This window comes from Podarcis liolepis (genome assembly GCF_965112155.1).
Source record: "Podarcis liolepis genome assembly, chromosome: 17".
NCBI classification, from domain to species: domain Eukaryota; kingdom Metazoa; phylum Chordata; class Lepidosauria; order Squamata; family Lacertidae; genus Podarcis; species Podarcis liolepis.
The window spans coordinates 29,058,023-29,073,758 of record NC_139571.1 but is presented as its reverse complement, the minus strand read 5'-3'; the positions used below and the strand labels follow the sequence as shown (position 1 = coordinate 29,073,758).

General features: G+C 43.4%; 1 protein-coding gene across 4 annotated transcripts in view; it reads left to right on the top strand.

Moving 5' to 3' along the window:
- Positions 1–15,736, top strand: part of PALM2AKAP2 (PALM2 and AKAP2 fusion) — a 236,287-nt gene that overhangs the window by 90,761 nt on the left and 129,790 nt on the right. For all 4 annotated transcript variants that reach the window (XM_083481379.1, XM_083481378.1, XM_083481376.1 and 1 more), the window contains exons 4-6: positions 11,105–11,219; positions 13,786–13,807; positions 15,307–15,408. In XM_083481379.1, the coding sequence (XP_083337505.1) occupies positions 11,105–11,219; positions 13,786–13,807; positions 15,307–15,408 (239 nt within the window). The remainder of the gene's footprint in view (positions 1–11,104; positions 11,220–13,785; positions 13,808–15,306; positions 15,409–15,736) is intronic.

The following is a 15,736-nucleotide window of genomic DNA, read 5'->3' as shown; positions in this document are numbered from 1 at the left end:
CCAGCCCCTCCAAGTGTCCCTAGTTTCCAGGGAGAATCCCAGATTTACAGAAGCCATCCTGGTTTCTGATTTGATCCTGGAATGTCCCACTTTTCCTTAGGTTGGAGGGTGTGGGCTTAATTCTTTTCAATGAGGCATCTTGAGCAATGGCCCCTGGAGTGCAAATCAACAGGCAATGCTATGCTCACAGGTACATTGCACCATTGTCTGTATTCAGCTATTCCAAACAATGGATGTATTTTAGGAAGAATAATATTTACATCCCAACTATTTACTTCCTTCAAATAGGAAATGAACCTGCTCTTGGGGATAGGGTTGTCTTGGAGGACAGAAAAACCACTCATTACACTGAGAGGCAGGTTAAAAAAACCCCACAAATGAGTACTTTGGAAATGCCATTGGGTAGAAAAGAGGCTTAAGGATTTTGTTAGGTGAATTGTTCCATCTGCATTTTTAAGTGAACAGGCCTGAATCTCACTCCCTAGAAAAGAATGGGAAAAGAATCCAGCTACCCTCTCTTAATTCTGTGATACACTGCAGTTGTTAGCTAGAAAAAAGTACCAGAAATGTGCAAAATGTGTTTTGTGATAAAATGCTTACATAAAACCAAATGTTTGCATGCTTTTAAAATAAAAATGCAGAACAATGCAGAAACATTGTGATCTGACTTAAAAATGAGCACATCTAAATGGGCATTGACCAAAAGCAGACTCAATCCTTCATCCTCAGAAGTTAGATTATCACATGTGGCTGAGACATGGGATGGCAGGGTGGTTCGAGGCTTTTCTTTCTTTTTTTTCCCTGGACAGAAAAGGCATTTGCACATACAAATGAACTGAAGCAGATCTAGAAGAGGTTTGAGGTGTAAGAAAATAGCAGAATACAGTGGTACCTCTGGTTGTGAACGGGATCCATTCCAGAGGCCTGTTCGCAACCTGAAAAGAACGCAACCCGCGTCTGCGCACGCTCGGGTCGTGATTCGCGCCTTCTACGCATGCACGTGACGTCATTTTGCGCATCTGCGCATGCACGAGTGGCAAAACCCAGAAGTAACCCTTTCCGGTACTTCCGGGTCGCTGCAGGATGCAATCTGAAAACGCACAACCTGAAGCAAATTTAACATGAGGTATGACTGTCTATTAAGAAGCATGTTAGAGAGGATGGAATTACAGTTGTACCTCTAGTGGCATTCACCTCTGGTTATGTATCCTTCGGGATATGTATGCGGCAAACCTGGCAGTATTTTTCTGGGTTTCGCCACACATGCAGAAGCACTAAACCACGCTGTGCGCATGCGCAGAAGCAGCACCTCCTGTTGTGAATTCCTCGGGATGCGGCCGGACCTCCGGAACGGATCCCATTCGCAACCAGAGGCACCACTGTAGATAAGATGGAACCTTAACAATGCAATTGTATGTAATTTGGGTTATAAACATTGATGTTGGGGGAGCAGGAAGTCAATAGTTTTGTTGATTTTGAGTATAATTGTTGAGTAACAAATATAACTTTCAATATGGAAAAAGAATAAAATATTACTTTTTTAAAAATGGAAGGCATTAAAGCAAAGCACCACTTTTGTTTTGTTTTTGAAAAAAGAAACATTTATATTTATACCCCACCATTGTTCCATCAAGGGAGTCTCCCATGCAGGCACTGGTCAGCTCCTGACTTAGCTGCATCATGTCCCTTCAGACCAGTATAACTGTTTATACAGTTTATCCTCAGCAACAGTTGGCCCTACTAAACTTTCTCCTCTATATAATGCAATATGGTTCCCTACCAATATTTTACCCTTGGGACTTGAGAGTGCATTTTTAAGTGGTGGCTTATGCGTTACTTCCTGGTGACTGTGCTTGTGTGACTATAACTATGCAACAAAAGTCAGCTAGGTTTCTATCACAGATGAATTGAACTTAAAAGTCATTCACCATGGGAAGGTGCTGAGAAAACCCTTCAACACTTTGAGGGTGTTGTTAACAAGATACATTTAAAACTTGGGAATGCAGTGTTTTCGTGGGAGATACACAGATGTTGATAAGTTCGGTCACATGTGTTGATGTTCTTCTCAAGAGACTGAACAGTTATCAAAGGAATGACTATCAAGGCATGAGTTCGCATGGACTAAAGCCATCTTAAACAAGGAGCAGGGCCTGTTTGCACCATTCTTTCTCTCAAGATAAGATTGCTGAATTAATGGGTCTTCATTCTGGAGACTTTCCAGGCTGCCTTGCTGATTGTCAACATTTACTCATAAATGATGCAATCGGAATTGAATTTCGGTCATTTGAATTGTGACTAAATGAAAGCAGAATACTGTTCCCGATGGCCTAGGATCCAGTCTTCAGAAAATAACACCATTCTGAGCAACAAAATAGTCTGGAGATGACTTTGAAGTTGGAAGCAACAATTTTTTGAGAAATTCTGAGAATTTTCTTTCTCACACTCCGTCTTCTCCTGAAGTATTGAAGAATTTAAGCGGGGAACACCTGGAGAATATTGAGTGATGCACATCCCCAATATTGCCACCATGGAGATTGAGATTGAGAACCATATTGCTACCATGGATTGAGAATTTCCAGCACATGTGGATGCCATCAATGATATTGTTGAAGGAAGCAGTGGTGCCCCCATTCCTTCCACCTTAAGCTATTATTTCCTTCATCCACCAGTTTAAACTAGCAATATAGTTTTATTTAAGATTAAAGGTAAAGTGACCCCTGACCATTAGGTCCATTTGTGACCAACTCTGGGGTTGTGGTGCTCATCTCGCTTTATTGGCTGAGGAAGCCGGCGTACAGCTTCTGGGTCATGTGGCCAGCATGAATAAGCCGCTTCTGGTGAACCAGAGCAGCACCGTTTATCTTCCCGCCAGAGTGGTACCTATTTATCTACTTGCACTTTGACATGCTTTCGAACTGCTAGGTTGGCAGGAGCAGGGACCAAGCAACGGGAGCTCACCCCATTGCGAGGATTCGAACCGCCAGCCTTCTGATTGGCAAGTCCTAGGCTCTGTGGTTTAACCCACAGCGCCACGATTAACTGGGCCTAAATTTCTCAGGATATAATTATTTCTGATAATGGAGGATATTTGGTGAAAATGTTGCATCCCCATTTTTCCGCTCACAATAGGGTGGAACATTTGACTCTAAGAGAGAGAAAAGGAGATAGAAAGGATATTGAAAGCATCTTGGAGTATGAAGGATCAGAGGCAGAGGCAGCGTATCAGCTGCTGGAGCGCCTGCTTGCTCCTTCTACAACTCTGCTTCTCTATTGCTGGCCTAAAAATTAGTTAGTAGCGCTGACTCAAATTTTGCAGGGTAGACAGAGGAAGGAGGACTGAAATCCCCCAGAACAGTTTTGGTTGTAGGGGTGTCAAATTCACAGGAGCTGAAACTCACCACCACTCCTGGAACATATAATAAGGTCCCCACCGTATTATACCTACAAGCTCTAGTCAAAGTGATGCTGTATCACCATGGGGCTTCACTCCCAGTGCTTTGGGAAAGTTTAGCACTCTTGGTTAGAGTCTTCTGCCAGTTCATCAAAAAAGGGGACCATTGATGGGCATCTTTCTAAAGCATCTTCTGGCAAAAGGAAGCTGCCCAGAGGTGAGAAGAGATGGAAGCAAAGACCAGCTCTTTTCTTTTTATTGTGCATGTGCATTGTACAGCATGCAACCACCCACAGACGGCAAGGGCCCTGCTTCTGCTCTTGCAGAAAGGAATACCCCTTCCCCCATGCTTTTGGAATCAAATCAGTGCAACGTGAAAGCAGCAGCGACACAGCTGGGTGCATCTAAATGATCAGCAGTGAGAGGCAATCTGTCAAGAGTGAGCTTTTCATACATTTTCCCTTGGAAAGAAAGAAAGAAAGAAAGAAAGAAAGAAAGAAAGAAAGAAAGAAAGAATTCTTTTTCTTAGGATCACCTAATCAGGTTTTTGCATCTGGTGCGATGCTCACGTAAAGTAACATCTGGAGTTTGCTTTCGGCATGAACTGCAACAAAGAGCTGTACATTTTTAATATTCTTCCAAGCACTGCACTTTTTTGCACAACATTTTTTTTTTCTATCCAATGCTATTTTGCTTTGTTACCTTGGAGTTCATTGGTTGGCTTCTGCCATTTCATATGAAGCGTATGATTTGGGATTGCCACCCCATCAAAAAAGAGAGAGAGAGAGAGAGAATAAATTGAAAGACAGTAACTGAAATCGATAGAACTTGACTTTCAGGTAAATCACAATGAAGGTGTTAGAATCAAAGGCAAACTAAATTGTGAAAACTGGGTGTGTGTTTTTTAAAAAAATCACATTCCATTTCAAAACCTACATTTAGCAAATACATTTGGATCTCTCTGGTTTAAATATTTTTTAAGGGAAAATGAAAATGAAATAATGGGCAGGTATATATTGCAGATGTGTATCTGATTTAATAGTCATTCCCTCTCACAGGGAAATCCTGGGAAATGCAGTTCCTGGACAGGAACTAATGGAAAATTCTCAGCAACTTCACCCAACGATGATCCCCATGATTCTCTGGGGGAAACCATTGCAGTAAAAGTTTAATACAGTGGATATAACTGTTGTACAAGTAAACTAGTCAGAAGATTAATTTATAACACCAGAGAATGAAGAATTCAGGGTTTTTCCGAGCTCCCTGGCTTATTCACAATGCTTCAAGGAATCCTTTGATGGTCAGCGTGATGAGTTCCTTTGTTATTTTTTATTTTCCAAACTTTTTTATTTTTTAAATGCTTACAGGTCTCTGCTTCTTTCGTGCCACAGGTCATCTTGGTTCACTGAAGGCAGTCATCCTGCTCTAATGAGCTATTGCTTATGTCCGGAAGCAACGCTAAAGGCTTTGCATCTTGCGTTCTCTCCATGTCAAAGGGCACCCAGCTTTTGCTAGTGTTTCTTTGTGAAGTATGGAAGGCGCTGACTCCTTTTACTATTTCTTCCCTGCTGTACTTCCCAGATAACAGCAGTAGAGACTGAGGGAAAAGAATATAACTTTACAGATGCCTTCAAAGTTGTAGCCATTCAGTTTCCATATGAATTTGACTTCAAACTATCTCCAGGAGTTCTTCTTCAATGTGATTTCAGTGCAGGATCCCAACAATATTGGGACTATTCCCCCCCCCCCACTCCTTATAGTTCATGTATTGCATCTGAAGTATGTACCTGAGGGATACACGAAATGTGAAGTTATGAGATTCATTATTAAACTCCTGGGCTTGTACCAACTAAGTTATTGTGCAAGCTGAATGACTTCTGCTTATGGAGCAGAACTTCCATTGCCCCCCCCCCCATATCTGCTCTGAAAGTTTCCCCTGTGAAAGATTTTGCAGTCAAATCTAACAGTGCATATTCTTGCTAGTTAGCGTGAGAAGGGGTTAAGACCATAGAGCTGTTTTGCTGATAGACAGACTCAGATCATAGAATGTATGTAATTGATAGAGAAGGCTCTGTGTGATGTCATTTCCTCTCGTCTTCTGTGAGGGAAGCAGCAAAGAAATAGTTCCTGTTTCCTTCTCTCTCTCTCTCTCTCTCTCTCTCTCTCTCTCTCTCTCTCTCTCTCTCTCCAGGTACATGCCTGAGACTGTTTTTGCTGTAAATGCAAGGATTTTACCTGCATATATTTTTACCACTGTTGCCGCTAAGGATGAATGCTTGACTGTTTTAAACTTACTTTCCAGCCTGTAGCCTGTTTCTTTGATAAACGGGGTACAAAAAGGAGAATTCAACCAGTGACTAATTTCTATGCCTTCAATTAAACTGCTTAAGATGGGATTTAAACTCTGCTCAGCCACAAGCTCTTAAATGTAAGCTGATCCATTTGTCTCAACCCACACATGTGGGTCTGTAGACGGATAAAATATAGTTAAATAAGTGTAATAAAAACCCATCACCCTCAACCTTCTAGAATAGATTTGAGGCACATGAGGAGAGGAGCAGGAGGGCAAATTTCAATGGTCAGGCAGAAGTCATCCTGCTCATACATGGACTTTGTTGGCTATACACAGCCTCTTCTTTTATAAAAAGGGAAAGGCAGGCTTGAAGGATATACATTTGATGGCAGCTATGGCACAGGAGGAGGAGGAGGTACCCTTCCCCCCATGGTCTCTCTGTGATCAGAATGGAACCTGTTCTCAAAAACTGAGAGGAAATGGTTAAGCCCCCTCTACGTCCAGTGATATTATTCAAATATGTGGTCCTTGCATGCCTGCATTGTCCATTAAAAAACAAACAAACTCCAGGAGAACTGTCATAGATTTCCTAGCATCACTTGTAATTTTGTGCTAAGATGTTCTCAGGGCCCTATCTATCAGTGTGTGTGCATAGAATGCATGTATCGGGTCCCGATATTGTGCTTCCCATAAGCATCTGGTTGGCCACTGTGTGAACATGATGCTGGATTAGATGGGCCACTGGTCTGACCAATGAGACTCTCCTTACGTTCCTGCCCCCTGCCCCTCATTGTGGAACTGGAGTTGGCTGCCAGTGTGAGAGCCAGTGTGGTGTAGTGGTTCAGAGCGGTGGACTCGTAATCTGGTGAACTGGGTTTGATTCCCCGCTCCTCCACATGCAGCTGCTGGGTGACCTTGGGCCAGTCACACTTCTCTGAAGTCTCTCAGCCCCACTCACCTCACAGAGTGTTTGTTGTGGGAGAGGAAGGGAAAGGAGATTGTTAGCCGCTTTGAGACTCCTTAGGGTAGTGATAAAAAGCAGAATATCAAATCCAAACTCTTCTCTCTGTTGATGGCAAACCTGGTTTTGCTGCTACAGATAACGGTGCAAGTCTAAATTCATGTCCAGCAAAGCGGTGCTAGTCCAGGAAGCAGAACGTGATGCATTGTGCCAGCCACTCAATACATTTCCATAGCACAGCATGCTATTAGCCACAGTGGCTATGCTCCCTTTCCACAATATTGCGCAGTATTCTGGATGCCAGTTGCTGAAAATTGCAGGCGGGGAAAGTGATGTTGCACTCAGCTTGTGAGCTTGCCATAGGCATCTGGCTGGCCACTGTCAGAACAGAACATTAGACAAGAGGAGCCTTTCGCCTGACCCAGCAGGGCTCTTCCTATGTTCTGTGCCTTCCGTCCTAATTTCAAACGTTTTAACTCAATAGACACCTACCTAATCCTGCTGACGAGGGTTGCCCCTGTTGTCGTGCATTAGAAACGAGCTCCATAATTCTGACTTATGTTTTGTTGCAAATGCAGAATTCCTATTTTTGAAAAGGCTGCCTTCTATTACGCATTCCTGGCATATACTGAAGGCGGATGATGCAAATTCTTTAAAATTATTTCCATGTCCTGCTGCTACTTGCTCTATTTATAATGCACAAAACGCCAGGTCCACGACGTATTAAAAGAAAAATCAGGGTCCCCCACCTCCTACACTGTAGAACCACAGCAGATGCAAGTTAGTACCGGAAATGGGTAGATACGTCGTTTTTAATTTTGTTAGTTATAACCAGTGCTTTTTTCTGGAGGTACACAAAGGTACACAATACCAGCACCTCACACACACACCCAATGCTAAAAGTGTGACACTTACTGTAACAACTTAATGGTGAGTACTGCTAACTTTTTTTTCTTAAAAAAAATCACTGGTTATAACTGTCCACAGATATATGCATTCATATTTACTTTCAAAAATATTAATGATTTTAACACAGGGTGAATATATGCCAGCAATGGTTCGTGATGGTCTCCAGCTCTCAGAACTACTAATATCCCCACCAAGAACAGATAGCAGTTCAAGTGCAATGTGGCTGCAAACCTTGGTTTAGCAATTACAATTCCGTTTTAATGAGGGTAGCAAAAAACAATCTGTGTTAATAAGATTAATGAAATTTGAAAGCCAGCAATAGCCCTAAGGCTCATCAATTCCCAGAGTGATCCTCCACACTGAACAGGCCTCCCACTTCTTTATCAAAACTAATTTCCCTAAATGGTATTAAAAAGGAGGGTGGTCTGGAGCCCATTTTTGTTTTGTTTTTTAAGATTGCATCCGTTTGCTAAGAGAAAAGGGGAAAACTCCCAGGCTTTGGGATCGTAGAATGCAGTTTTGTTATGCTGGAGTAGCGTAGGGGCTAAGAGACCAAGTTTCTGAGGGGAAAGTCCTGAACCTTATCTTTGCCAGTGGCAACAAACTCCTGACATACCTAGAATACAAAAAGCCAATTCACCCTCTTGATATACAGTGGTACCTGGGTTCTCGAACAGAATCCATTCCAGGAGTCCATTCGACTCCCAAAACCGTTCGAAAAACAAGGAATGGCTTCCTGCACTCAAGCTGCACCAGAAGTTTGGCTTCCGAAAAACGTTCACAAACCGGAACACTTACTTCCAGGTTTGCAGCGTTCGGGAGCCAATTTGTTCGGCAGCTAAGCCGTTCGATAACCAAGGTACAACTGTATGTGCTTTCCTGTTTTGTAAATGGATCAAAAGGAGGGTTCATCAGTAACACAGGGTAACAAACTGCTCTTGTATGTTAACTGGGAGACCCTGTGGAGTTTTGGATTTCATTATTCCATTCTGGTTAAGTCCAGTCCGTGTGTTACCAATTTATGCAATGTGTGTGCAGAAATACAACATTTGAATCAGCTCACAACCCTGTAGATTTAGGACTGGGAGGAACCGACCACCATAGATTTTAAAGCTTTTTTTACAGAATAACAAATGACCAGTGGTTCTGGTCCTGTGGAAATGGAAAAGACAGGGAAAGTTCCGAGTTATATTTTCTCTCAGACAACTACAAAAGTAGATAACAAAGCAATCCTGGCTTTGAAGACAAAATCAGGAGCCTTAAGCCAGAGAGGCTAAGCCGGATGACATGGGAAAGCAAAGCATGGATGCCACAGTTGCTTAAAGGGTCTTGGGGAGATAGAATCCATCTAAGAGGATTTATGTCAATTCCAAACCAAGGAATATTCTAAGAACGGTTACTCCATGGACAAATGCTGTCCAGTATATATAAACTCCTTACATTCTTCATCTGCCAAAGGGATAAGGCTAGAGTCCTGGTTCTTCGACTGAGTGCTAATTCAACAGTATTACGAGCCATCAAAAACACTTTTGTGTGATGGTACTCTTCACAGGAGCCATCACTTTTGAAAGAACTGTGATGTGAATGACACAGAAGAAAAAATGTACAGAAGAGGAGGAGGAAGTATCAGAAGCTGAAGAGGTAACAGGGTTTGGTGAGCAGGAAGGGGCTGTGGCAGAGAGCAGTCCAGAATCAGAGGCGGAAGAAGAGGCTGGGCCAGAGGCAGAGATGAGGCAGGCTGCTGAAGAAGCCAGGGGGTCTCCCCCTCCTCCTCTGACCTGCTCCTCTCCCCCCAGTCTCCCAGAACCCGGAGAGGTATGAAGAGGGTGGAGCAAAGGCAGACAGGGCATCAGAGTCTCAGATTGCTTGGGAAGGACCTGGGGGGAGGAGGAGACTTAGGGAGTTGTGGGGAGGCAAAGACCTTCATTCCTTGCAACAGCCTCCTTGGACCAAGATCTACTGGGAAGAGTCACTGTACTCGCCAGGCTTGGCCTCCTGTGCTGTTTGTTTCTTTGAATAACACTGTGTGAGTTGTTGCCGGTCCACTCCTGACACCTGTCCTGACATCAGGGTGGATGGCAATTGTAATCCTGCAACATATGGAGTTGCCAGAGTTTCCTTATCCTTGCTTTAAAGCTCCCTGGAGCTTGGGAGCTGGGCACATGAAAGATCACCTGTTCCCATATCAACCTGTCTATGTGCTGAGATCATCAGTGAAGGCTTTTCTCTGTGTGGCATGATCAACTGAAGTATGGTGGGAGGTGATAAGGGGAGGAATCTTTTCAGCGGTGACACCTTGCATATGGAGTTTGCCTCCCAGAAAGGCTTTTCAACACGAGGCAAAAGTTTTCTTCTCCTCCCAGTATTGTGGAGCTTTAAACTGTTTTAATGGCTGCTTTCCAGTGTAATTTGATTTTCCAATATGGGTTTTGTTGTTTTGTATATGATCGCGGACCACCCTGGAAACTGTTTGGCTGAAGGGTAGCAAAGGTATAAATCAATTTCACACACTGCCCATTGCTCTGTTCCTCGCTCGGGTACTCTCCAAGTCTTAATCAGTCTCTGAGCTCATTCTTGGATTGTTTGGCCTGATTGCTACTCGGGTTTGAGATTTGGGCTTGCAATGCACTCAGGAGACAAGAACAAGGAAATGGCTTCCTTGTCAGGTGTCTGGTGACAATTACAAGACAGGAGAGGAGGAAGGAAGGATCTGTACAGTACAATGTTTTTAAAGGCTGTATTCCAAGTACAAACAAAAGGTATGTCTACTGTGCAAGGGACAATTACTGCTGAGGTTGTTTATGGTAGTGCATTGCAAGATTGTGCTTATTTTACAAGTTAAGTTAGGTTTCTAAGACATTCATTGTACATAGCACAAGGAAATTGCTGTTGATTACTGTTTTTTCCCCCAGAAGTTCACAAAAGAAGATAAGAAACATCAATTTTTATCAATCGTGGGTGGTGGGTTATACTGCATTTCATCACTTTTCCTGCCACTTCTACAAGAAACCTTTTAACCTGGCACCTCTTGGGGTAAAGAAGGAACTCAACAGTTATAATATTGCTCCAAAACCTGTATTCAGATCCTCACTCAGCCAATGAAGCTCACATTTATGTTGCAGGGTTGTTTGGGGAATGAAATGAGGAGCAGGAGAGACCTTCTCAAAGGAAATAATGCAATAATCAATCAATCAATCAATCAATCAATTGTTAACTATAATATCGAATGCTGGCTTGCATATCTGTGAGCCGTGTTGGGTTAATCAGGCGCCAGTCATTATATTTAGGAATTGGTCATTAAGAAACCAAATGATGTACGAGGCTGGGTAAATTAACATTTTTTTCAGGAGGCAAGCTGACCCCTGACTGATTCATCTAACCCTTTTTTTAAATTAGCCTTGATGGAGAACTTGTCACAAAAGGTTGTAAGATGTATGTGGGCAAAAGGGAACATCCAAAGAAACTGTTTTTCAGCGAGGAAGCCAAACAGAGAGCATAAGATGAGATATTTTCCCCAGACAACTAAAACGTTATTTGATATATTTTCCAGGTTAGAACAAGAAATAGGAAAACTAGAAAGTGAAGAATCCCAAATATCTGCCAAAGAGAAAATCATCTTAGAGAAACTAAAGGAAACGGAGAGATCCTTTGAGGACTTGCAAAAGGTAAAAGCATTTCTTTTTAATTAAAAAAGAACAACCTGATCATCTACAAATAAAGTGTGAGATGTTGAAGCGAGAGATTTTTCTTTTGAAAAAATGATGGGCCTTTCCACGCTTGCCACTTATAGTAGAGTAGTTTGTGGGTTTTATTTGGATTTTTTTGGCATGCTGCTATTTGACATTGGCATCATTCAGCTAGTATTCTGGAATAGTAAAGGTAAAGGCACCCCTGCCCGTACGGGCCAGTCTTGACAGACTCTAGGGTTGTGCGCTCATCTTACTCTATAGGCCGGGAGCCAGCGCTGTCCGCAGACACTTCTGGGTCACATGGCCAGAGTGACAAGCTGCATCTGGCGAGCCAGCACAGCACACGGAACGCCGTTTACCTTCCCGCTGGTAAGCGGTCCCTATTTATCTACTTGCACCCGGGGGTGCTTTCGAACTGCTAGGTTGGCAGGCGCTGGGACCGAACAACGGGAGCGCACCCCGCCGCGGGGATTCGAACCGCCGACCATGCGATCGGCAAGTCCTAGGCGCTGAGGTTTTACCCACAGCACCACCCGCGTCCCTAGTATTCTGGAATAGGGTACTCAAAAACCTGCTTTTCCTTCTACAAAAATTGATTTATGTGAAAGATCCAGATCCTCAAATATTTCATGTGTGTGGAATGTGTACAAGCATTGTCCTGCTTTCTGTGTGGAGGGAAGTGGGTGGGTGTGATTTGGAAGACATTGGTTTCATGCCACTTTCTTCTGACCTGTGCATGCTGCCTGCCCATTTGCAAGCTCAGCTCAGACGAGAGATGCAGCTTATAGAGACGTTGGCATTGAGTCAAAGTACTCCCCGTGACAGAAGTAACTGCAAACAAAATGCCACTGCAATAACCAGGTTGTGAGTCGATTTCCCGCTCCCCGCTTTGTGATGAAAAAAGACACATGGACACAAGCATTTTAGGTTAACGGGCTAAAAAAGGCCACAACGTTATTGGTTACAGAATGTGAGTGGTATTGGCTTAGGCACTGGATCCAAACAGACTATACTTGACTCCTGCCTACTCTGCAGGGAGTCACGCAAGGGTTAACAACCTGTAGGGGGAGCTTGTTGATGCAAATCAACTGGAACCTTTCCCCTAGCGTATGGTTACCATATTCTTTTCAATGAATCCGGGGACACCTTTTTTTTCTTTTTTCTTTTTTGAAACTGGGTAGCAACAGGGAGTCAGTAGCGGGGATGGTGAGGCAAAAGACCCTGGGCCCAAGCACACATGCATATTGTATAAAAGTGCAAAGCCCTTCTTTCACACCCTGTGAAACATAAATGCGCAGAGTTTTTTAAGAAACTGGGCAACTGCGCGCTGCCCACCCGTGACTCCCGAGCCTTCCCCAATCTCCTTTCCCCTTCTCCCAGGAGGGGCCAGTCTGGTAGTGCAGTTGGCTCTGACTTGCTCCTGGAGCTGCTTGCTGCCGTGGTGCAGGAAAAATGGCGGGCGTCACGGCAGTGAGTAGCAAGCAGCTCCTGAAGCCAGCCAGAGCCAACTGCGCTAACAGGCTGGGGCTGCCGCTGCCACATTTCCCAGGGACAGATTTGCAAATCTGGGGACGTCTGATAACCCTATCCCAGAGTCATCCGAGGGTCGTGGCATGGCCCTAGCCACCACCTGGGCATCGGACAGGAACCACGACCGCCGGATTCCTTTAACAGAATACCCTTCAAGGGGAGGGGTAGGTGATGGCCACAACCTCCCCTCCGACACACAACGCATTTTCCAATGCCTAACCTCCAAACCTTACAAAGTTGTGACGATTTGCTACGAGGTAGGCGAAAAACCAAGTGACTGGTGCCAATCTGCCAAGTGGAAAAAATCCCTACCAAGCCCCTTGGACAACCAAGGCGACCAACCAAGGTCCATAGCAAGGTCAGGTGCAGAAGCAAAACCTAGAAGGAGGGAGGGCGGGTGATCCGAGGAAGCCGGAACAACAAGACAGCGCTTGTGTGCCAGCAGCCATTTTTAAACAGCTAAACCATGCCCTGCCCCACCCCCAGCCAGCCGGATTGGCTAGCTAGGGTGCGTGACGCAGGCACAGAACTCCAGTGACGCAGGAGCCCGGCCACACACCACCACCACCCGGTGCAAGCGCGGGGTGCAATTCCTGCTCACAACACCTCCCCTCAGGGAAGAGGAGAGGCTTTCAATAACCATATATCAGGTGGACACAAAGTTCCTCTTTTAATCACTTATACTCACACAAGATCAGTATTCCAGAATACTAGGTGTTAATACCCCGCCACCCCACCAAAAAAAAAAAGTTGTGGAAGGGCTTTTCCAATGCACATGCTACTAATGCTTATATTTACTGGCTGGATGAACATGAGTGTAGATTATGGATATGACTATAACTGCAGAAAGCTCTGTCATATAGCAAAAATGACGCTGGCCTACTTTGTAGGACTGTTGTAAGTATTATTAATGTAATGTATACAAAGCATTCTTGAACATGCAAGAGTTTTACATGAATGCACATAATGTGAAGAAAAAACCCGACTGATTTCAGTATTTTTCTTTTTTCAGAGCTTCTCACGCCAAGATGGAGGTAAATGTTTGTCAGTACTTATAACAAGTTACACTGTTTTTGCTCTGCATCCGATAATGTTCTGTGTAGTTGTTCTGGTGTAGAAGTGATTGGCAAAGCAATCTCAAGCCTCTGAATCGGTAATGACTGGCATTCTGTAATAGATCACCTACAAAATGTTTGCCTTAAAATGCCTTGCAAGAGTAGGATCTGAATCACAACTGCCTTATTTTCTAAGTCTTAGTGGGTTTCCAGTGCTTATGTGACACACATTACCCTGTAGTAAAGTGTAAGATCACAGAGTTTGGGTTTCCAAAGAGATTCTGGAACTCAGCCGTGAGTCATGACTTGAACATTTATTGACGAGGTTCCCTCAGAATTAACTGCAAAAAATGGGGGGTGTTCCTGCCAAAGTAATCTTGTAAAACACACAGCAGCTTGTTCCACACATTTTCTCAGTGATGGCAGACAATGGTGTTGCCATAAATAATGGCTTTGTGTCTGTTTGTGGGAGCAGTTTGTAAGGCACAACACACAAAGGTCTGCTTCTTAGGTCTTTGGGATTAGTACGTGGAAGCATGGTTTTAAAACAGAAACATAAACCAGCCAGGTACAGTTTAGTTTATACTCATAATTAGTTTATGCTAAAAGCCAGGCTGACTGGCTTATAAATCAACTTAGAGAAACTGTTTGGGGGGGGGCTATACAGAGCTGCAGAAAAGATCTAGGACACCACATGGCCCATTACACAAAATAAAGACTTTAAACGGTGTGCTGTATTATTATATTTTAGCTTCCTGTTTATTAGTGAGGTGTGTGTTTTGTGACTGGCCTCCTTAGAATAAGATGAAAGTCAACCAAAAAGTTTCCAGGTTACCACTTCGGGGGGGGGGGGGAGAGAGAGAGATGTATATCCAGCCCTTCAATAACCATCATGGGATGGTTTACAACATTTCAAAACATGACCAAACAATTTTTGCAATAAGCATATAAATTCAAGTTGGATGGAGGGAATCAGAATGCAAAGATTACTTAATATACACATTTTAGCTGTAGAAACAAATTAAACACCCACTAGCTTATGAACACAAAACCATAACTAAACAATGTATTTAATTGCATTGGGAAAGATATGAACTCTCACTAGCAATAAAAGCTGGCAGTTGTAGAATTGATTATCCCTGTTGTGTAATGGTGATTCCTTTTTTAAAATTTTATTTCATGTTCAGGGGTCACTGACCTGCTAAAATCGAGAACCTCCTGACACATGATTATGTGCACGTACAACTAGAAAAGTTTTAGTCATCTGGTCTTTCTCTCTCCAACCTCAGCTAGTCTATTGAATGGCAGTCAAAGCTGGGTGACTCTGCATTTTGCTTGCTTTGATGCAATTATCTGTCACAAAGCTTCTGATGTCTATTGTTTGGGGCAATAAGTTAGGAACTCTGCTGCCTAAGCGGTGAAGCCTCTGGGGTCCATATGGCTGTACCTAACTGTATTTCCTGTTCCCTGACAACCAGATGCAGTAAATTACATTTACTCCCAGCTCCCCGAACTCACAACCCTCTATTCACGAACAACAGAGCCGGTTCCTGGGAAAGACGGAACAAACAGGGTAACTGGTAAGTCTCAGCGCAGCATGGTTTATTCTTTCAGCCAATGTGGCAGACATTATCTTTTCAAAAACATATTCGATTCCCTGGGACTAATGCCCAGCTATACTCTAAACAGGAGGAAACAGCTCATGACTTAGCAAGTAACCAGTAAGCAAGCTAGATATGTGTTTTTCTATGTTATATCTATTTTTAAAAAACATCAAGGGTGGTTAAACGTTAACTGAGATATCGTAAGAAGGGAGTTATTTCTCAAATGTAAATATGTAGTTAGAGGGGGATATTTTTGAGGGTCTGGCCTTTTAAAAACTTACACAGCAAGGACATTTATGTTTGT